This window comes from Hipposideros armiger, unplaced genomic scaffold, assembly GCF_001890085.2.
Source record: "Hipposideros armiger isolate ML-2016 unplaced genomic scaffold, ASM189008v1 scaffold_96, whole genome shotgun sequence".
Taxonomy (NCBI): Eukaryota; Metazoa; Chordata; class Mammalia; order Chiroptera; family Hipposideridae; genus Hipposideros; species Hipposideros armiger.
The window spans coordinates 2,943,967-2,967,934 of record NW_017731446.1 but is presented as its reverse complement, the minus strand read 5'-3'; the positions used below and the strand labels follow the sequence as shown (position 1 = coordinate 2,967,934).

The window sequence follows — 23,968 nt, the reverse complement described above, 5'->3', positions numbered from 1 at the left end:
GTCCCAAGCCAGCTCTTAACCACTGCGCCACTCGGCCGGCCCGGAAGAGCATGTTTTAGGGGGAGGAAATCAGATGGTTTGTCTGGGACTTGTTAAATTTGAGATGCCTACTGGATATCCAAGGAGGCAAATGAGTATTCACATCTAGTGTTGAGGAAGAGAGATCAGGCCTGGAAATGCAGATTTGGGAGGCAACAGTATTAACAACATACACTGAAGGAGTTTGCACAGGGAAAGAAGAGAAGGTGGCCCAGAACAGAACCATGAAAAATTGTGACATTTAGAGCTAAGGAGGGAGGGAAATCAGGAGAGGGCCAGTGATGTAGGAGGAAATCCAGAAATACTGTGTTGTGGAAGGCAAGAAAAGAGGACATTTTAAGACGGATGTTAGTGTTCATTTATATTTAGCAGTGGTACCAGATCAAGTATGACGAAGACAGAGAAATGACCATTGGGTTTGGCAATGTGGAAGGCATTGGCAACGCTGGCTAGAGCAGCTTCAGTGCCATCAATGGGCTTAGAAGCTGATTGGAAAGGGTTGAAGAATGAATGGAAGGTGAGAAATTAAAGAGACAATGACTAGAGATCATCGCTTTTGAGAAGTTTTGTTGTGAAAGGGAGTCTAGAAATGGAATGATACTATGAAGGAGGAGGTGGAGTCAAGGGATTTTTTTTTTCTTTTTGTGTTTTTTTTTTAATTGGGAAATACCAAAGCCTGTTTATGTGCTGATCGGAATGATCCACTAGAGAGGAAAATTAATTGTGATACTGGAAAGAGGGATTAATTGTAGGGGTAAGTCCTTGGGGTGGTGCTGGTGGGATAGGATGGACAGCACACGTTGGGGGATTGCCCCTTTGTCGGAGCGGGGATGCGATGAATTAATATGATCTCCCATGCCCCTTCATACACAGCTCCTCCCGCAGTCTCACCAGACTCCTTTAGACCAAGTTGATCATCATCTTTCTCTAATACTATTTTTTTTTCTGTGCTACATCTTATATTTTCTTTTGGATGAGTTCATCCTATATAAGGCTTAGCAGGAAGCAGCTGGTGATATTTAACACCAATTTCATTTTTTTGTGCCAACAGGTGAAGCAAAAAATTTATTGCCATATCTTGGACCCAACAAAATGAGAGATTGTTTCTGCACCATAAATTTGGATCAGGAAGAAGTTTATCGAACCCAAGTTGTTGAAAAATCTTTAAGGTTTGTAAAAAAATGATAAATTATCATTCATATATGTATGGATTAATAAATTTTATATACTTTTCAGACTTCATCAAAAGACTTTCTTCATATGAAGTTTTTCTTTTTCTTTTACATTCTGAATTTATTTTTAGAATTATAGAATCTCAGACTTTGAAGGAGCCTTAATGTTCATTAAGCTGGACTAACTGCCTTCTGACAGTTAACTTTGACAGGTGATCATCTGCCATTTGCTTGATAATGTACCAGTGACCAAGGAGTTCACTGCCTCCTAAACAACCTGTTTGGTCTTGAAACTATTCTGACTCCTAGAAGCTCTTAAATTTAGTTGATTAATGTCTATTAAAAGAAGAGCTTACTGTATGCCAAGAACTTACTGGATGCTATTTATTAGTACATCCACAAAAGCAAGATAGATAACAGCGCTTGCTTTCATGTAGCTTTTCATTGCCTCAAAATGTATCTTTCTCTTAATTGTTCCCAATTCTATTCCTTGGCTTTCTGGAGAACAAGTTTCATCCTCCCTCACATGACACTCTCAAGTTTTTGAAAACAACTATCATATACCTCAGTTTGTTCTCTAGGCTAAATTTTGCCCATTCATTTGAACTATTCTCAAAGTACATCATTATTTTATTTCTCTTAAAAATAAATTATTCTTATAGTTCATACAAGTAGGGCATTGTAAGGGAATGAACTCCATTCAATTTCTCATCTTTGAAAGTGTAAACAGCACTTTGACAGTTTCCTAATAAAATCTAACTCATAAAATTGAAGTGTGCCGCCTCTGCCCAATAGTAGCGTCTGTGGACACTGTAGTGCAGAGTGTGCTGGCAGGATGCAGTCTTGTTCAGAGAGAAGAGTTGTTGGAATGAACCTGTGATGGCTGAAATATTGAGTGTCATGACTTACCTAAATTATATTTCATGTATTTTTTTTATGCTTTTAAAAATATCTTTCCTTTACACATGCCTTTTTTTCCTCTGAAGTTTTTATTATCAATATTTTTAATTTTGAATGTCTGTTGAGTTCTTCATAGGAAAGGCATTGTATAAAGCTGAAAATACTTAAGGTACCCAAAAAGATTCGAAGTAATACTCTTCACACCTTCAGTCATAAATCACCTGTCCCTGTTGTGGTGGAATTCTGTGGTTATTTGTATGCTATAAATGATGAAACTGAGTCATCAGAAAGCTGAATAATTTGTGCATGTAATAAAGGACCTTAAAAGCAAAACTAAGATTGGGACCTATTTAACTCTCAATTTGTTACTTAACGTGTGCTGATTCCTTATGACACAAAAATGGGTGATTGTCCATAAATTGAATACTTACAGTAGTTTCTAATATGTAGCCTTGTAAATGAGTAATTAAAATTAGCTTTTTTTTTTAACCCTTGCCTTTCCAGGTGTTTGTGTTGGAGAAAATGAAACGATAAAACCAATTATTTTTACCCATCTTAAATTATTTCTCTAGATGCATAGCAACTTGGAAGATATTTTAAAGCTAGCAGTGGTTACCTTAGGTCATTTCAAGATAGACTATGTGTATTAGACTAGGTGCTTGTATTCTAGGAACTGCCTAGCATTTTTCCTTGTAGAGTAGGGTGAAAGAATCTGTAGCATAAACCCTTTCTCACCTTGCTTTCATTTCAGTGTTTTCTTGTGGATATTGTGATAAGTCAGTAGATACCTCTGAGATCTTTCATGGGTTCTGGATACTATAGTTTTTGTAGTTTGTCTGGATATAGAATTTTCATAATGGGCACGTAGGAGTCATAAGGAATCTCTAGCTCCTGAATCTCTACCTCAGATCCTTTTAAGTAGGTGGTATGATATATAACAGCAATACTGCTTGTGCGTGGGCTTCACTTCCCCACACCAGGAATTTCCTTAGGAGTCACATGCATGATCATAGGTCAGTGGTCACAGTAGAGTATTGTTTTAAAAACAAAGGAAGTGTAGTCCTTGCTTCCTACTAACCTTGTTGAAAAGCTTTCTTCAAATGGATTGATTAGTTAATTAGTTAATTTATAAGATAAAGATGTGGGCACCCAGATGTGGGGATTAGATTATTGAGATTGGGGTGATGCAGTGATACAGATTACTTAATGGCTAATTCTCATGTTCTTATTTGGCTTTAGAATATGTTTTAAAGATAATATTTGAATGTAGATGTATGATATATAAAGGAAATTCTCCATTTTATAATTGTTTACAAAATGATATAAAGGAGAAAAATATCTGAACATGTCATGCCTTTGCCTAATTGAAGTGAAAAATACTGACAAAAGTTGCCTAGGCATTTTAACAGCTAAAAAGCTGAGCCAGCTGTTTCCTGGACAGTCAGAAATGACTTCTTTAAGAGCGTTTTACTTTGCATTTTAGCTTCTCTTTAGGTTGTGACATCCTAAAGAGATTGCATTTTATGGTGACATTTTCAAAGTCTCTTTTTGTTCTTTAAACAGTCTCAGGAAAGAGGAACTCTTGACAAAAGATATTATTCACTAGCTTTTTAGAGATCCATGTCTTCGTAGAAGAATTTAAATATCAAAGTAGCATTCATGAAATGAACATAAACATAAGCTATTTTATAGGAGAAAAATCTTAGCAACTTGGAGGTAGGCAAAGATTTCTTAGGATGCAAAAAGACGAAATCATAACAGGAAAATTGATAAACTGGATTTCATCAAAGTCACAACCTTCTCTTCAACAGACACTATCAGGAAAATGAAATTGCAAGCCACAGCTGGGAGAAAATATTCTGGAAAAGGACCTGTATCCAGAATTTATTAAAAAAGAAAGAAAGAAAGCCCATTTAAAATATGTGGTGAATAAGCAAATAGATGTTTCCCAAAAGAAGATATGCAAGTGACCAACACGCACATGAGATGATATTCAACATAATTAGTCATCATGGGAATGCAGTTTAAAACCATTTCTGTCACTATAGATTCTGGAACATAGTGTGTCAAGATAAAAATCAGATTCCTGGTTCCTGTGACAGTATGGATGGGGAAATTTCTGGGGAGGTAGAAAGGTTCTGTATCTTTATTGGGGTAGAGATTACACAGGTGTATACATTTATCATGTGTCATGCACTAGATAGCTAATTTTAAAAACTTTCAATAACGAAAGTTGAGAATGATATAGAGCAACTGGAGCTTTCATACATTGCTGGTAGAAGTGTAAAATGGTTGGAAAACAGTTTGGCAGTTGCTTATAAATTAAAATTTCACCTACACTTTAACCCAGCAATTTCATTTAATTACCTACCCAAAAGAATTGAAAGCATATTTCCAGGAAAAGCCTTGTATAAAAATAGTCATAGTAGCTTAATTTTTAATAGCCCAAACTGGAAGTAACTCAAATGACATCACTAGGAGAATTCATAAATGGAATATTATACAGCAGCTAAAACAAATGAACTGATATACACAGAAAATGGGGGGGGGAAATCTCATAGACGTTAAGCTGAAGGAAAGACGCTAGACATGGGTACATACTGTTTGATTCCATTTTTATGAAATTCTACATCAGATCTATGGTGATAGATCACTGATTGCCTGTGGCATTTATGGTGGGGTAGCTGCAAAAGAGCATGGGAGAATTTTAGGGGCATCTAGAAATGTTACCATATCTTAATTAAGATGGAGGCTACAGAGTTCATAAATTTATTAAAAGTCATTAACCTTTATACTTTAAATTGGATTTTATTGTATGTAATTTATACCTCAGTAAAGTTGATTTAAAAATAACCTGTTTTAATTTTTAAAATGTATTTTAAAGTAATTTTATATAACATTACCCATTTTAGGTGTTATATATTATTGTGATTAATATAGCTTTACATATTTCTGAGATGATGATGGTGTGAATGACACTGTCCTCCGCTCATTTGTGTCCACTTTAGGTGGGCATGACCCTAGGCAATTACTGGGTCTTCTGTCACTCCTGAAAAGCTGTTTGTTTAGAGCTCAACCTGGCAATTGAGGTCTGCTTCAGAGTTCAGCTTGGTTTGTACAGGGTTTAGTTGAAACTTAGCATTGAGAATTATTTTGGAGCTTTTGAAGCTTTTCTTTTGGTATTTTAGCCTGTAATTTATTTTATTGAAAATATTATTTGAGGACACTGTTAATTTAAAATAATGAGGTTTCCTCCTTTTCTCTCTAGCCCATTTTTCAGTGAAGAATTTTACTTTGAGATTCCAAGAGCTTTCCAGTATTTGTCTTTCTATGTTTATGATAAGAATGTTTTACAAAGAGACCTTCGTATAGGTATGTACTATTCTTAATTATCTTTAATCACAACATTGGTGTTTATGTTCATTCTTTTTCTAAGTATAAAATGTTGAAAACAACAGAATAGTATATGTTCAACATTTCTAATCTTTTTCTCTATCCTTCCATGTTCATTTATGAATCTGATTTTTTAATTCGTATGCTCAGTTTAGGTGACACTTCCTCAGGGAAATGTCATGACTGATCCCTCCTTGTTATGGTGTCATATGTTTCCTTTCCATGGTATTCCTTGGAATGGGTTCCTTTCCATAGTATTCATTGTGCTTGTTCATCAGTTTGTTGTTTGACATCTAGATTCTCTAGTTGAGTATGATATTTGTGAAGGCAGAGGCCATTACTCAGAGTGCCATAAATTTAGTAAATGTTCAATATGTATTTATAGAATGGTTCAAAGAATATTTTTTACAAAGATCACAGCATTTGCTCCCCTCAAAGAACATGGTTTTTTTGTTTGTTTGTTTTTTTAAGATTTTATTGGGGAATTGGGGAAGGGGAACAGTGTTGGGGAATCGGGGAACGGGAATAGCCAAGTCGTTGTCCTTCAGTCTTAATTGTGGAGGATGCAGCTAGCTCAGCTCCAAGTCCAGCTGCCATCCAGCTGTCCATCGGCAGCTCAGGGCAGCTGAGCCCAAGGTGCCATGTTCAATCTTAGTTGCGGTGGGCTTAGCCCACCATCCCATGCAGGAGTGGAACCGGCAACCTTGTTGTTAGGAGCACGTGCTCTCACCAGCTGAGCCATCCTGCCACCTGTTGGCAGCTCAACGGCAGCTCAGCTCATGCACAGCTCACTGACTGGCACATGTGGGAATCAAACCGGCGACCTTGTTGCTCAGAGCTTGCGCTCTTAACCAACTGAGCCACTTGGCCATCCCTAAGAACATCTGTTTTTGATGCTTTTTCTTATAGAAGTAATTAATTTGCTTTAATCTAGTCATATGTTTTATCTCTAGTTGTATTGGTTACCAGTAATTCTATTTCTTAAATAACTCTGAGGTTGGGTGGACTACAACAAAGCTAACTAGCCACATATGTGTCACATGCACAGTCTTTGCACCACTACCTTTGTATTGGGTTGTCGGAAAAGTCATTACGTATTTTTTTCTATGTTTTTCGTTGCAAAAATGCATCATGACTTTTCCGACAACCCAATATTTTAGTAACAGGTAGAGGTCTATAATTTACATGTATTATCTTTTCCCCTTTTAGTATTCTTAATTTTATCTTCTGCATCTCTCCTTTCTGATTTGAAATATCCTCAAGTCTTCAATTTAAATAATTAAGCTTTACTTGACTTAGTCCTCTTAACCACCATCGAATTTGTTTCTCCTTTGCTATTTAACTCTTTAACAAGTGGTCTATATCCCTCTCTTCTGCTTACTACTTATTTCTTTTCAAATCTCTGTAATCTGGCTTCTACATTTTTCTGACAAACCATTTTGAAATTTGCAAAAATCATTTTAGAGAAACTCAAATAACATGTTTAAAAAACATATTTTGTTTTAATTATAAAACTTACATAATTTTAGTGACTGGTAGTGACTACACAGGAGTAACTACAGTTAATAATTTGTATATTTTTTCCCATTCTTTATTCCATACATTTATATTACTACATTGTACTACTTATTCAGTTTTTTCCTCTTTTACTTAATATCATCTTATGACCCTTTTCCTGTGTTATTAAATATTTTTCAAAAATATGTTATATGCGGGCCAGCCGAGTGGCTCGTTGGTTAAGAGTTGACTTGGGAGCGCAAACTCTGAGCAGCAGGGCTGCGGGGCTGCCCCCACATGGCAACTCATTCGGATCCCACATGGGCCAGTGACGCTGTGCCCTCTACAGCTAAAATGGTGAACAACAGCTCGACCTGGAGCTGGGCTGCCGTGAGTTGCTGGCAATGGCATAGGCTGTAGTGGAGTTGCAGTGAACTGCCGTGAGCAGCCATCCAATGGCCAGCGACCGATCTGCCTCAGCCGGGAAGAGTGTAATGATCACAATACCAACATGGGCCAGTGAAGCGACGTCCTCCATAACTAGACTGAAGAACAAAAGAACAGCAACTTGTCTGTTCCCCTTCCCCGATTCTCCAATGCTGTTCCTTCCCCCAATTCCCCAATAAAATCTTAAAAAAAAAGTTATATGCATATAATATCTTTTGTATAGAAATGTATTATTTTAACTACTTCTTTGTTGGTAAACATCAGCGTTTCCAGATTTTTGGTGCTCTAAATGATGCTGCTATAAACGTCCTTCTGCATAAAGTTTTGCATGCCCATTTTTCTTAGGATAAATTTTTAGAAGTGAAAATACTGAGTCAAAGGGTATGGATATTTTTAGGGTTTCTTCTCAATACTTAAATGGGCCCCAGAAATATGATACTAATTTACATTCCCCCAAACATGGCATGAGCATAACCATTTCACCACATCTGGTCAGTCTTAGATATTATCATTGAAAAAAAGTTACAATTTGGTAGGTGAAAAATAATATTTAATTTTTTAATTTGTATTTTTTTGGTTATCAGTGAATTCGAGGAATTTTTCATATGTGTATTAGTCTTTTCCATTTTTCTTATAAGTTGGTTTTTCATTTTTTTGCCCATTATTTTGGCTGGAGTTGTATCTTTTATTCTTATGCATCTTTATTTGTTAAATATGGTAACTTTTTGTTTTTATATTAATTTCAGGTGTACAAAGCAATGTAATAGTTAGACATTTACACCCCTCACAAAGTGATAACCCCCCCAATCTACTACCCCTCTGATATCGCATGTTGCTGTTATAATAACCATTGACTGTATTCCCTATGTTGTACTCCACATCCTGGAACTATATATATAATTATAGTTGATATTCAATATTATTTTATGATACATTATTAAATATGTTAACTTTTGTCAGCTGTATTCATAGCAGATACTTTTTCTGTCACAAAAGGCATTTCACAGTTTTTAATCCTCATCTGCCTCTGTGTCACATTTCACTCCTTTGATTGCTTATTTAACTTGTTGAAAGCCAAGGAAAATACAGTTTAATAACCTTGTATTTTCCTAGCTGTCTTGTTCTTCTGACTTCTTTACTTATATGCAGACTCTTCTCTTCCTAGCAAACCCTTAATTATAGATCATTCCTGAGGCTCCATCCTCAATTCAATTAAGCAAACATTTACAAACACTTTTATGTGGCGTACAATAGATGGGAATATTAAGGTAAGACTCAGTTTGCTTCTAGGCTATCAGAGAGGCAGACTTGTCCCCTAATACTAATAGATTCTGTGATGGAGGTCTGAACAAAGTACTTAAGAGCATAGAAGGGAGAACAGTTAATTTTGCTTGGTGGAGGATTAGCAGACTACCTAGGAAGGAAAAGGAAGAAATTTCAAGGTAATAGGGATTGATAGAAGCAGAGGAGAAAAACTGAATCATGTTTGTAGTGTATCTGCTGGAGTATATAAATTGCTTAGGAGGAAGGTGGTAGAATGTGAAGTTGGAAATATAAATTGGGGTCAAGTTGTGATGGACTCTAAAAACCATGCTAAGCAATTTGGACTTTGTCCCATAGACAGTAGTGTTGAACCTTTTAAAAATGAGCCTTTTAAAAATTACATGTAATTGTATATACATATATACTTTTGTAGTTTAACAACTTCCTATGGTCTAAATAGTAACTTTCAAACTATAAACTCAATATTTGTTGATTACATAAAGTGTATTACATGTAATTATATATAACTATATGTATAAATGTATTTTTAAAAGTATTGATATACTTTATATATACATATATATACACACACACACACACACACACACACACACTTTAAACATGTAATCTATAGTTTATAGTTCAGAATAGAGAGAGATTAGAGGCAGAGACCAACCAGGAAGCTATTACCAAATGAGATGAACAGGGCAATGGCAGTGGAAATGCAAATGAGGAAATGTACTTCACAGGAGTAGCTTCAAATCGGATATGGGGACCAAGGGGACAAAGAGGATGTGAGAAGGGCAAGAGTTAAAATGTCTTGTTAGGGCCGGCTGAGGGGCTCAGTTGGTTAAGAGCTCGCTCAAGAGTTTGAGCAACAGCGGTTCGAGTCCCGGCCTGAGCTGAGCAGCTGCTGCGCTGCCAACAGGTGACAGGATGGCTCAGCTAAAAAAAAAAATAAAATAAAATAAAATGTCTTGTTATGGGCTGGCTGAGTGGCGTGATGGTTAAGAGCTGGCTTGGGATGCCAGAGGGTCCCGGTTCGGATCCCACATATGAGGGCCAGTGACACTGCCCTCTACAGCTAAGATGCTGAACAACAGCTCAACCTGGAGCTGGGCTGCCCTGAGTTGCCAGTGACGGTGTAGGCTGCAGCCCCTGCTGCAGTGGGTTGCCATGGGCTACCGTGTGTAGCCAGCAGCCAGCGTGAGCGGCCAGCAGCCGCTGTGAGCGGCCGTCCAGAAGCCGGCGACTGATCTGCCTCGCCCGGGAAGAGCGCAATGATGGTGCCAACTTGGGCCAGTGAAGCAACGTCCTCCACAACTAGACTGAAGAACAAAAGGACAGCAACTTGTCTGTTCCCCTTCCCCCAATTCCCCAGCGCTGTTCCCCTCCCCCAATTCCCCAATAAAAATCTTTAAAAAAAAAAGTCTTGTTAGTATGGTTGTCATTAACCAATATAAGGAACACAGCAGGAGTACTCAGTTTTGAGTGGGGGAGGGGAAGGAGAGAGAATGAATGGTTTCAAACAAGTTAAATTTGTATTACCCTGGGAACATCTTGGTGGACCATCTCTGGTTGACTGTTGGGAATACAAATCTGCAGCTTAGAAGGGCTGGAGATGTGGATTTGAGAGTCATTAGCACTAAGTGATACTTGAAGTCCCTGCTGGAATGAATGCAGTTTCCCTAGGAGAAGATAGGGAGTGTGTTGCAGGGAAAATGAGGCTTCAGTGAAGATTAATAAGGTGCATCAGGAAGATGGAAAGAGAGGAGAGATTAATATCATTGAAAGCAAGGAGATCTTTTAATGTCAACAAGTAGAGAGAGGTAGGGTAGGATAAGGATTGGATAGAGGCTGTTGGTGGTTATTAGAGAGTGTGTATCTTGGATTGACTGTCACGTCTTTTTAAAAAAATATTTTGTAATTTTTATTGTCTGTTTACACATAACTATAGTTATATTATTCCTTGAAAAGGTTTTTAGTTGAGGTTTATAAGTATGATTTTCAAAAGTTGCCTTTGTTTTGTTTTATATGTGTTTTAAAGTAAAAATCAATTTTAAGTAAAATAATTTTAAGTAAAAATCAATTCTTTGTGAATTGGCATCAGAAAATCTTAACTTTGTGTGAGAACTTTTTTCAAATAAGTTTGTTCTTATTAATAGACAAAATTTCTATAGTGGGAGTTTTTTTTTCTTTTTGTACATGGGAATTATTAGTTACATAAACACAGTACATACATAGACTTTGATTTAAAGTTGAAAATCGTCTTAATGTTTTCACTTATAAATAATTACATTTTTGTAGTTCAGCATTAACTTATAAAGTTGGGTTTGGTTTTGTTTTTAATTTTGAACTACTGGAATTTGAATTTCCTCAATTATTTTATAACTCTGAGTTGCCCAATTGTAGATTAAACGGTACCATGGCATTTCCTGGAAATGAAATTGGAGCTAGAGATCTGAGAATGTATACTGGTTGAATATAGCTTTAAGATCTTGTTTGGTTTTTATTTTTAATTGTATAAGTAATATATAGATATTTTTCTTTTTGTAAAAAAAATTTAATTATAGTATTACAGATAATCCTAATTAATTCTTAATTAGTTTTGACCACTAATCCCCTTCTACTACCCTTCCCAAAAGTAATAACTGTTATCAATATGAGGCATAATTTTTCACATTAGTCTTCTTTATATGTCAGGAACAGCCAGTGCAAAAGACCGATTATATTGGGTTGTCGGAAAAGTCATAACGTATTTTTTCTGTTTTTCGTTGCAAAAATGCGTCATGACTTTTCTGACAACCCAATAGATTAATTAAAAACTTGAGACCTAGGAACCATTTTACCATAAGAAATTGTAAAACTAAGGCTTGAGAAGGTCTTTTACTGTGTGATATATTGTCTTAAAGTATAATGTCGTCTTCTCTTAAAAAATTTAAAAAGAAGAAAATTAAATCTTTATGTATAATACGAGGTCTGACAGTTAAGTTCGCGAACTCATCCTAGAAAAAGTGCTACACACCTCATTACTGAATATCACTACAGTCACCTTCGAAGTACTCCCCTTGGGAAGCTGTGCACCAACGCCAGCGACTAGTCCACCCTTCAAAGCAATTTTGGAACCCTTTTTCTGAAATGGCCATCAAAGCTGTCATTGTATTACCCTGATGTCCTGAATGTCATCAAAATGTCTTCCTTTCAGTATTTCCTTTATCTTTGGGTAAAACAGAAGTCATTGGGAGCCAGATCAGGTGAGTAGGGAGGGTGTTCCAATACAGTTATTTGTTTCCTGGCTAAAATCTCCCTCACACACAGTGCCTCATGAGCCGGTGCATTGTCGTGATGCAAGAGCCATGAATTGTTGGTGAAAAGTTTAGGTCGTTTTTGTCTAACTTTTTCACAAAGCCTTTTCAGCACTTCCAAATAGTAAATTTGTTTAACTGTTTTTTCATTTGGTACAAATTCATAATAAATAATTCCTCTGATATCAAAAAAAGGTTAGCAACATCGTTGCAACAAGTTCGCGAACTTGTCAGACCTTGTATATTTCCAATTCTAATGAAGATCCTAATAACATTAAAATGAAAACATATATATTTTACCTCCTAATGTGTATTTTCTAGTTATTTTAGTTTTCAGAGGAATCTAGGCTCAAACAACTATTAACTGATTATCTTAGTAGACTTTGGCAACTTTTGTTTCTTTCCCCTTGGTTTAGAACAATATTTGATAAGAGAATTTTACTAGGTTATCAGAGACATGCATTCCAGTCATTACTATTAACAACTATAGCTGTATGACCTTAAACAAGTCACTTTACCTTAGGCCTGTTTCATCTGTAAAATAAGGCTGAGTTATCTGTCTTTTCCAACTCTTGGATTGTAATTTCTGCTGGCATTTAGCTCTTAAGTTAAACCTACTGTTTAAAATTTGCCTAAGACTACATACACTTCAGTATCTGTTTTCCTAGGTACTATATAAGTTATCTATTGCTGTGTAAGAAATTACTCCAATACTTAGTGGCTTAATGCAGCAACCATATATTTATTTGCTCATGATCTTGTGGGTTGTCAATTTGGGCCAAGCTGAACTGGGTGGCTCTTCTGCTGGTCTCACCTGTGGTCAGTTATCTGGGAGATTGACTGGGCTGAATGGTCTGACTCATATGTCTGATGGTTAGTGCTGGGCCTTCTTCTCCACGTGGTGTCAGGATTCCAAGAGGGTAACCCTACAAAATAGGTGCTTATATAAAGTCTCTATTTGTATCATATTTGCTGATGTCCCTTTAGCAAAAGCAAGTGACATGGCCAAACCCAGAGTCTGTGCTGGAGGGGACTACACAATGGCATAGACCAAGGAGACTGTTAATATATCAGTCTACCTCAGAGGCCAGAATGTATCCACCTAAACCCCATACACAGAGGAAGCGAAGTATTGCCATTGACTGAATTGCTGCTGCTGTTCAGTCTCCTGGTTCTGTTTCATCTTGTATAGGCAGTCACACTTGTCACTACTTTTATCTACCCTTTCAGCCATTTCTACTAGTGTCCAAGTAGGAATAGGACTATTGAGATTTTGCCAGTTTAGTTGGTGATCTGTATCAAAATGAAATTTCTAAGAATATGCTGTGTCTAAAAATGAGACCCAAATATAATACAGTATTTACAGATGCAAGAAAATGCATAGAAGTGGTACTGGAAAGCTAAGAATACTTTTTTTTTTTTTAACTTAGAGACCAACCAAGATGGTTTCTTTGCCCACAGTTCCTTCATTTCTTTTTGTGTTTCCTCTACTTGTCTTATTTTAAGGAACTAGTACAGCATCTGGTGTGTGTGTGTGTGTGTGTGTGTGTGTGTGTGTGTGTGTGTGTGTGTGTGTGTGTGTGTGTGTGTGTGTGTTCATGTTCATGTTCCAAGCTCTTTCTGTCTATGAGTTTGTCAGGACAGTGAGAAAAATGAAATATAAATAATTTGTTAGGTAGTTTGTTCCTGGGTGATTTCATGGCTAGTAAGTAATGAGTTAACTTTGTTTAAAATAGTAAACACTAAACTAAAACGATCTTTGGGACCATTGGAGGCACAGAATTGGTTTTTAAGATCATTAGAACTAAAAGCTATTTCTAACATAGAGGGGGTAAATGAGACATAGAGTTTGAATAAACTGCCCAAGATCACATAGCTAACATGTAACAAGATTGACACTATGCTATGAAATTAATGTCTGTTGGAGGGAACATGGATGGAGATACTTTGGTTTTGAAACCTGGCTTAGCACTTGTTAGCGCACAGGTTTTTAAGTATTGTTGAGCTTTCCTCATCTGTAAGATGGTGATATAACTTCTACACCCAAGATTGTTATGAAGATTAAACAGAAAATATGTAAGAATGTCTTCTATGTTCAGTAAATGCTGGCTTTTCCTTCAGTTCAGTGCTCTTTCCACTGTGTCAGGCTGCCTGCCTTTTACAATCAATACTTGCCATCTAACCATTTTAACTAAGGCTATCTCAAAACAACAAGTAAGAATGATGAGGGTGGTGTTTTTTTTTTTTAATTATTTTGGCCTTATTTGTAGTTTAGAAACTTGTCCCTCCTCCCATCCCTGTCCCTCTCTTCTGCATTCCCTTACCCTTTACCATCCCACCTTTCTCTCATTCATTTATTCAGTCATTCTGTCTGTCTTTACCTCCTTCCCTTTCCCCTTTCTACCCTGTTTGATTTCTAGGACTGATGACTTTTCAATATGTTACGTTGCTTAATAAAGTGCTGAACATATTGCAGGTATCCTAATACCTAACGTCAACTGTTTTTCTTTATTTTCCTCTGTTCTTATATAACAGTTTCTCTGACTTCTTGGGATCATGTGCTCTTCCTTGCTTCTTCAGGCTGGCTAGTTGCATGCCACTAAATCTTTACATTTCACAAACTGGCATCTTCAAAAGGAACTTGATAAGAATAAGAACTGGCAATAAAATTGCAGGTTTTTCTTAACTTATGAATGGCTTATTTATGCAGCTACAGAGAAAGGTTTTCCTCTTAAAAGACAAGAACCATTCAACTCTTGCGTGACAGTGAGCACTGTAGATACAAGAGATATGAAATGGGAGGAAGAGGGATTTTTTTGTTTACCTGTGAACTAAGAGGATTCTCTTTTGGGAAGGCACCTGTGAGAGAAGATGTATTTCCAGTGATCTGGAATTGTGAGTCATAAATACAACAGGTAGATTCCTCCTGTGGTTTTTAGATTCATTATTGGTTAAGTAGACTTTGGTTAGGGGAGTCTGGAAATCAAATCACTTAAAGCACAGCGACTGTGTGATTATTTTTTGAATGAATAAGTGAATCAAACCAGTAAATTTCTAAATAAACTTTAAAAAATACCCTATTTTTAAGTTGGGAGCTTGCTTTAGTGATGTTTGTATATAGTATGTGTACGTATGTATGTACATCTACATACACATTCATAAATTATGTATAAAACTAAAATCCTGAATTGTAGGATAGGGATCTTAACCAGGAGTGTACCAGTGAATTTCTGGATGGTGGGTAAACTCTTTTAAAATTATATGCCAGATAATATCTGTGCATTTTTCTGGGGAGAGGACACAAAAGATACACAGATACTAAGATTCTTAAAGAAGAAGATGAGTAGTTCTAAGAACTTCAGCTATAAGATGTGTAGATCTATGTCTGTACGTATATGTATGTATGCATATATATATATATATATATATATATATATATATATATATATGTATCAAGCTGTTCTCCATTGCCTTAATGTTTATATCTGGTGTGAAATCAATGGTGGGTGGACCCACTTGATAGAATTGTGATAATCATAATCATTTGTGACAAACAATATTGAATACTTTGTCATGATTCTGTATCCTAAGACATTCCTGGTATTAATTTGCCAGGAATTTGGTACAGTCTATAGGTAAGACATATCAAGAGATTTATTATAATTTGGCTCTTAACCTAAACCCTTCAGCAACATAAAGAATATTTGGGTGTTCCATTTCATGCTTGAATTCCGTACTAGGCTTTTAATCTGTATATTTATTACTGGAATCTTACATTTAACACCCCAAAAGGCTGAAATATATTATTTTCCTAGTGCCATTTTCTACAAGATTTGAATGAATTATATTTATATTAAATATATATTTAATTAAATATACATTAAATGTATATTTAATGAAGATTCTGGCCTTCACATTTAGATTTCATCCAGTACATTTAAAATAAATTTGAAAGCTTCATGCTTGTTGTGAGGGCCAATTTATTTTAAAATTTTACTAATTTTAAGTCTCATTTGTTAATAAATATAGTTGATGAACTTTCAGTAGTTACCTTTGGGTTATATATTAATACAGTTGCCACTCTAATGAAAATATATGTAGCTGTGTACTTTAATATTTTCCTTAAACTTATGCATATACAGAGGGTGCCAAAAATACATATACACATTTTAAGAAAGGAAAACTGTATTAAAATTGTAGTACTCAATATATGCCAATAACAAAAGATGAATACAAGTCACGTTTGACTTCTGCAATTACAAGAGGTGCTCAGAGTGGTTACCATCAGCATTCAGACACTTCTGATTATGGCACACTGCTTGAGCAACGCTGACCAAAGTGTCCACTTGTGTACATTTTTTTGCCCTCCCGCCCCCGGTCTATAGGCAGTCTTTGTAGTTTGAGTCCCAAGTCATGAACAGGAAGATAAGCGTATCAAAATTTTTAATATGGTTAAAAATAACAGCTTTATTAAGGCATAATTCACATACCATAACACTCATCCTTTAAAAGTATACAGTGCAGTGGTTTATAGCATATTCACACAGTTGTGCAGCTATCGTCACTTATCTAGAATAAAATTTTAAAAATGGTTTTTCTGTGTTTGTTTTCCTGTCATGCCTTTCTTTCCACTTGATACGCAACAATTGACATATCTTGACAGAATATTTTTTTACTGTTTTCTAAAAGTTTTCAAATTTGAACTACAGGACCAAGATAGGTCATAAGTGAAAGCTACCCTTGAAGTATAAATAGGGCAGTTAAAATGAAAATTCTTATTCGACAAAATAAAAAAAAGTATTTTTGACTTTAGCGTATATCCTTTGTTGAAGTTTTTGTGTAGGATCTTCGAATGAATTGTCAGTCATATGCAAAACTGTGTCTACTTCTTAAAACTTGAATTGAGGAAGGAAATGCTTTGTACCAACATGGCAAATACTTCATTATAATAAGAACATTTCTGTTTCCTCCTCTCATACTACTTTGTTCATTGTACTGTATCTTTCTGTAAGAGGTAGAAACTCTTTAAGGAACTGCCTTGATTTTTTTTTGTATGCATTGAAGCAGTATAAGCAGTGCTTAAAATATTTTGATAAAAGCAAACTTTTAATAAAATTATTATTTTAATCTCCCATAATGTTCAATATTCTTAGTGATAATATGATGTTTTCATTTTCTCTTAATTGGGACTTAGAAACTCTTATTAAATGCAGATCTAGAACATATGGTTTATTCATAGCATTGAGGATTTGGGAGGGTTAGTTTGTACTCATTGTACATTGCTTTTTATACTGAATGTACTCTGGGGGAAATCGTGAATCTGAATAAGTATTAAAAATGCAGTTGCATGTAAGTACAACTTCGTTTTTGTCTAATCCCCTGATTCAAAATGACCCAGAGAAGGTTCTGGTTCTGCTAAGGGGCAAGGAAAAATAAGCACTTTTCGTTCTTTAGAATATAGAAAAATGCTTTATAAAAATGTATTATATCAATAGGTACAAATTATTTTAAAATGTTTTCTACAAAGTATTATATATAACAGTGCTAATGAGTATAAAAAATTTTCCTCATATTTATTTACTTACTTCCTATAGGAAAAGTAGCCATCAAAAAAGAAGACTTGTGTAACCACAGTGGCATAGAAACTTGGTTTTCACTACAGCCTGTTGACTGCAATTCAGAGGTTCAGGTAAATATGAAGGCTTAAGTGATGCAGGAGATTGTCACAGAAAATGAGTGAAAAATGAATTATACTAGTCCATATACATAGAGCTTATTATACCTTATTTTAAATTCTGGTGCAAGTATTCTAGACCTTTGGGTAATATATATAGTAGAAGGAAATGCCTTGCCACATGAATTCAAGAATAACACATGTGAGTGTGTGTGTATGACTTTGGGGAGGTTGTATAAAGGGGACATTTTTTTCCTTCCTTAGTTCTTTTGTTTGAATCACAGTAGCAAATTATCAGATTTTTTTAGATGGGGAAAAGTTTTAAGGGAAAAAATATGTTTTATTAACTCTGACTTTGAAGAGAATCCCTAAGTGTCTGTGATTTCATCTATTCTGACCAGGAGGCTTTACTCTCTGATAAACAAGACTTGGGGAAATGTCACTCATTCAAACAATGCGTGAGCCCACCATACAGAATCATTCTTACACCCCACCCTTCCTATTGTTCACCTTTTCTTTATTTGAAAGGGCATCATTACTCTTTTTAAGGCTGTTCTTTCCTCTTGCCAAAATAAGAGACCTTACAGATTCTAATGTGTGAGGAAAGATGGATGTTTAACCGTTTACCTTAACTTTCTATTTGTTTCTGAAAAATCTGAGTTCTTTTTAGACATTGTTATTTCCATCTAAAGGGAATTCTTTTTTGTAACTCTCTTTATTTATAAAATATGGTAAGGATTGTGAAACCATTTCCCGAAGGCATAACTGCAAGCAGAAGTCTTCCTCTCTAAAAGAAGCTATAATTTGCCCCTGTGACTCAAACAAGTTTAGGACAAGAAAAAAGTGCTGTGCACACACCCACAGATATTTGCAAATAAAGTGTCTGAGTCTCCATTTCCTCATAACCTCTCAAGCATTGTCTTTGATTTTCTAAAAAAATTAAGTACTGGCATGCTAAAACACCTGCTTAAATACAGAATGCAATTGAAACTTTTCCTGTTTTATCCACTGTACCCCATTTTACTGTTCTTTCCATTTGACAATAACTGTTATCAGATCCCAGTTATACAGTCTGGTAAATGATCCAGGTGAGAGGCAATGTGATGAAGTGGAAAGGGTCTTAAACTAGAAGTCAGAAAATTTAGGTCCTAATTTTCATATGTGGTTACTTTACTCACCTTGAATTTTATTTCTATAAAATGGAAATAAAGGTTTCCACGTTGACTCATATGATTGTGAGAATTATGTGAAATACCTTTAAGAGTATTTTGAAAGATTTTTAAATGCTATCCAAGTGTAAAATGCCTATTTACCACCAACTTGATCAGGCAGCCATTTCCCTAACATACACCTTTACCAAAAGGCAAATATGAAAGTTTTAAAGTACCAGTTTTTCTTTTTAATAACTTTAACAAAAACGAAATAAGAAAAGGCTTTGAGAATTTGATCCAAAGTGAAATTTGAGGATTATCTTAAGATGTAGTTTACTAAAATCCATTTTTTAATTATGACCAATGTAAGTTTGCTAAATGACTTAAGAGCCCTAGCTCTCAAAAAGTAAAAATCTCTATAGAATATTCTCTATATAAATATGTCAACTTTTTTATTTGCCATGAGTTATTTTCATGACCATGAGTTATTAACCTCTACAGCTCTTTTCTCTTAAATCATACTTAATTAGTAATATTTATTCACTATTTAAAATAAAATTTGGAAGGAAAAGTACTTTAGGAGGTGGGGGGAGTGCATAACACTTTTCAGGTTAATATGTATCATTGGGAATATTGTTGTTTGGCCCCAAAACTAATCTAGGAATACAAAAATAACTTTGTTAGTCTAGAAAACTTAGGAAAACAGTCTATGATTCATACAAATCCCACTTTGTCAATAAATTCGTTCACGTGTGTAAATTTTATAAAATTTTACAAAAATATGGAAATGAGAGCCTTTGATGGAGACAAAGCTGTGAGACAGATTGAGTTCAGGAGGAATTCCATCCAATAATTACTATTAGTAATTATAAATATACACCAAGCACAGTACTAAGTACTTAAGATACATTATCTCATTTAATCTTCAAAATAGCATTATGAAGTATAGGTAGCATTACCTCCATTTTACAAACACGGAAAATGAATTCATAGGTTAATTGATGCCTTCAGAGTCACAGCACTATTAAGTGATGGAGCCATGATTACAATAGAGATCTTTTCTGATTCTAAAACTCCTAACCACAGTGCTCTACTGCCTTTCACTATTCTGTACTGTTGGTCATAAGAAGGCTTCAACAGAGATTATAGGAGGCTCTCTTAGGGACCATCTGAGTATAAAGAAAAGAAGAAGCCTACTCAGATAAGCTCAAAGAAAAAGGAAGGGGCATTAGGAAGTTCCTAGGGAACTTCTTGGAGTATAATGACAGGAACTTCAGTTTGGCCAGGAGAACTAGAGAGTTGTCAGGCATTTACAGGGACCTGCATCTGAAGTGGAGATCGGGGTCTTAGAATCATAAGTCTAGTCAAAATTATTTTTCAAGAGATTTCAATTTCTCATAAAGTACACTAAAATATTGGGCAGTTGGTTTGTTTTTGGTTGACCTCTACATAAAATCTTGCATTCGGGGCCATTGTGAAGTTAAAATACATACTGTATCTTTAAACTTCCACTCAGTGAGCAGTAAATCCTGCAAGAGGCACATGGGAACTGAGACCCACTGATTCATTTCTCCCTACCCATGTGCTCACGGTGCACACTTGAGTGTAAATAGTATATTTTTCTTTCCCTTTCATTTTGTAAAATGAATACTTAGTGTTTTCTCTCAATCTGTCCTTCTCATTTTAATAACTACTCACTTTGCAAAATGCAAGGGAAGGAAAACAATACAACTGAATGATGAGATGCTGTTACATTCTTTTTGTATGGCTGATGAGACTACGTGTCTCTCCCTTCTGCTTTTCTGTAAATCCACTCTAATCTCTTGTTGACAGCTAAAAAAGGCCATATAAGCCTTTGAGACTACATGGCCATACAGCCCCCTCACTCTCTAAGATCTGACTTAGTTCTCTGCCACAATTTAGAGAGAGAATTTGGCCAAACTTGGATCAGATGTACACTGCAGTCTAATTTGAGGTGATTGGGGGTAAAGTCACTGTAGAGAAGTCTATTTTGCGGGCTTTGGGTAGGCATGCCCGCTAAGAACGGGATTTGGGTAGAGGAAGTGATGCATCTCTTTACTTCAGGAGGGAAGATATTTGATTTCCCAGCTCTGCCACTAATTGACATTTGTATCCAAAATAGTTGCTGACCTATCTATAGTTGTCTGAGGATCTTCATCTGTGAATTAAGAACTTCAATATGTAGGATTCCCTTCATTTTCAGTAACATGCAAAAACATAATTTAGCCCTCAAATGAAAAGATCCCAATAGTAGTAAGATGGGTTTTATACCAAAACAGTTGAAAAATTGCCAAGAACTTTAACCCCTTACGTGGACGTGTTTCCCAGATGCTTTATTATTGCTTTCAATGTTAATTTTTTTCAGTTCTCTTTTCAAACATTTGAGATATTATTGATATTTCATGAATACATTTTTCTACACTTTTGCAGTTTTTTCCCCTCTGGATTGAACTACTCTCTACCCATTCTAATCTGCCTTCAGATGCCACGATGGGTCAGAGGGAGAGCGCCGACGGCTCTTACTAATACTACCCGTGACATTGTGTCACTACTAAGTCTAGTGGACATTTTTCAGTCCTTCTCTTATATTCTGTTCAGCAGCTTTTGATACTGTTGACCACTCCCTCCTTTTTGAAGCATTCTCTTCTTTAATTTCTAGTCCTGGTTGTGATCCTACTTCACTTGGTGTAATTTCTCCACATTCTTGGCCCTGTAAGTGAAGTTAATATGGATCGTGTTGGTGCTTCTTCCTATAAATTCTCTTTTGGTTTTGGTGATCTGCAGCCATGCTGTTAGCTGTTTGGTCCTGGAACTTACAACAAAGTGTTTTTCCTTTATTTCTTAGGTGCTATGCTAAAGAGCATGCCTTCACATAAGACTGATTAAACCAAATCTCTCATATGGAGAAGTTGGTGCTCTCATTAATATGGGTGCTTGTCTCACACAACTTGTACAAGCAGTAAATCCAGATATACTGTCAATTGCACCCTTTTGATGTAATTACTTAGTTAAAAAGTCTTTACCAACAAGCTAATCTTGAATTTCTGGATCATGCCATAAGTTATTGATTGTTTTGTAGTTTTTCTTTTGTAATATGGCTTCTGCCCTCCCTATTTCAACAAGCATTAAAAAAGAAATGCATTCATTATAGCTAATAATACATACACTGGATTTTTTTACATGCCCAATTAAGATATATTGAATGTAAAGATATAATTTATTGTTGTAGGTTGATTTAAAAAAATTTTTTGGTAAATTTATAAACATGAAATAGCAAAGGAATGAGCCTTCTAGATCATAATCAATACTTCTTTAAGGAGAAAAACAAATGTATCCATAAATAAGAGATAATAAGTAAAACCTTTATTTTGTTTTTTCATCTGACAGGTAGTTAATGTCCAAAATTATTTACAGATTTAATTACTATATATGAAAACATTTTTCAGAAATCTAGAAATTGGGATTCTTTTTCCCCCTTATATGAAGAAAAATTTTCACCAGATGAAATATACTGCATTCTCTTGTGTGGAATAGTTGTTAAAATTTAGTGTTTTGTGATAAAAACTAAAAAAGCGTTAAGACTTGAGGTTTTAGGTACATGTATTGGTGTTTTGCTCAAATACCTATATTTATCTGAATTTCCCAAACTGTATGCAGAAATTTACATATCTTCTATATCTCCTACAAGAATAACATAATATAAAATAAAAATAATCACAAATTTTTCTGTGTGAAATATTTGTAAAAGTAATTGAAATAAAGTTAGCTTATAAAATATTAAACAGTACAAGAATAATACCAGAATAAAGTTCCTAAATATACTATTACAAATTAATATGATACAATTACAAATACCACTCATAACATAATCAGTGCTATGAAATACATAGCATAATATCTTCCAAAAATTTGGTTTCTTTTTTAATTAAAAGTAGAGACTATACTGCCAGATATCTGATCTTCCAATGTTTTGTGACATATATAAAAGATATACTATTTTGTCATTGAATCTCCCTTTAGGATATTGGATAAGAAAATAGTTGTGGACCTGATCATATTGCATGCTTATGATCAAACATAGTTCCTTGTCAAAGTCTTATAGTTACTTCTTTGTAGGTTTCTGTTTTTTCTAGTTGATTTTAGGATTTTCTCTTTATCTTCTGTTTTCAGCAGTTTTACTATGTTGTGCTTACACGTGATTTTCTTTATCCTACTTGGCTGTTCCTGGGGGCTTTTAAATTTTTGCCTTGATGTCATTCTTCAGTTTTGGAAAATTCCAGGCAGTTATCTCTTCATCTTTTTTTTTTCTTCCCTATTCTTTCTTTTCCTGTCTCCTGGGACTGCACTTACATGAATAATAGATCATTTTGCTCTGTCTCTTATGCTCTCTCCCTCCCTGTACTTCATTTGTGAATATTTTCTATTGACTCATCTATCTCCCATTTCACCAGTCCTCTTTTTAACTGTGGCTAATCTTCTGTGAAATACGTCCTCATTTTGGTTATTTTATCGCTTAATTCTGAATTTTTCATTTGATAACATGTTACACTTTCCACTTATTTGCCAGATTTTTTTCATTTTGTTTTCTGTCTTAAGATTTTTTAAAAACAGCCATTTTAACCTCTGTCGGTTAACTTCAATATCTGCATCTCCTGTAAATCTGCTTCATTTTTGTCATGCTTTGTAATTTTTTTTTAAGAAATTTTTTTAGGGGGGCATGGGGAACAGTGTGGTTTTTCAGGATCCATGAGCTCCAAGTCAAGTAGCTGTCTTCAATCTAGTTGTGGAGGGCACAGCTCCCTGGCCCATGTGGTGATCAAACTGGCAACTTTGGTGTCATGAGCCTGTGCTCTAACCACCTGAGCTAACTGGCTGCCCCTGCTTAGTAATTTTTGATGAAATGCTGGACATTGAAATATAAAATATTTAGAGAAAATTTGAAACTCTGAGTGATACATTTTTTTCTCCCTCCAGAGATTTGCTTTTGGCATGTGAGTAGGTAAGAGGCAGTTAGGGATTTAGCTGATTCCAGACTAGGTTTCAACCTCTGTAAGGGCTTGTCTATGTTGTTCATTCTTATTCCTCAGGCACAGTAGTTCAGAGGTT

At 35.3% G+C, this 23,968-nt stretch overlaps 1 protein-coding gene across 3 annotated transcripts in view; it reads left to right on the top strand.

Annotated features, from left to right (window-relative positions):
* RASA2 (RAS p21 protein activator 2) overlaps window positions 1-23,968 on the top strand; it is a 103,657-nt gene that overhangs the window by 23,254 nt on the left and 56,435 nt on the right. For all 3 annotated transcript variants that reach the window (XM_019646043.1, XM_019646041.1, XM_019646042.1), the window contains exons 2-4: window positions 1,091-1,208; window positions 5,380-5,483; window positions 17,611-17,705. In XM_019646043.1, coding sequence (XP_019501588.1) covers window positions 1,091-1,208; window positions 5,380-5,483; window positions 17,611-17,705 — 317 coding nt within the window. The remainder of the gene's footprint in view (window positions 1-1,090; window positions 1,209-5,379; window positions 5,484-17,610; window positions 17,706-23,968) is intronic.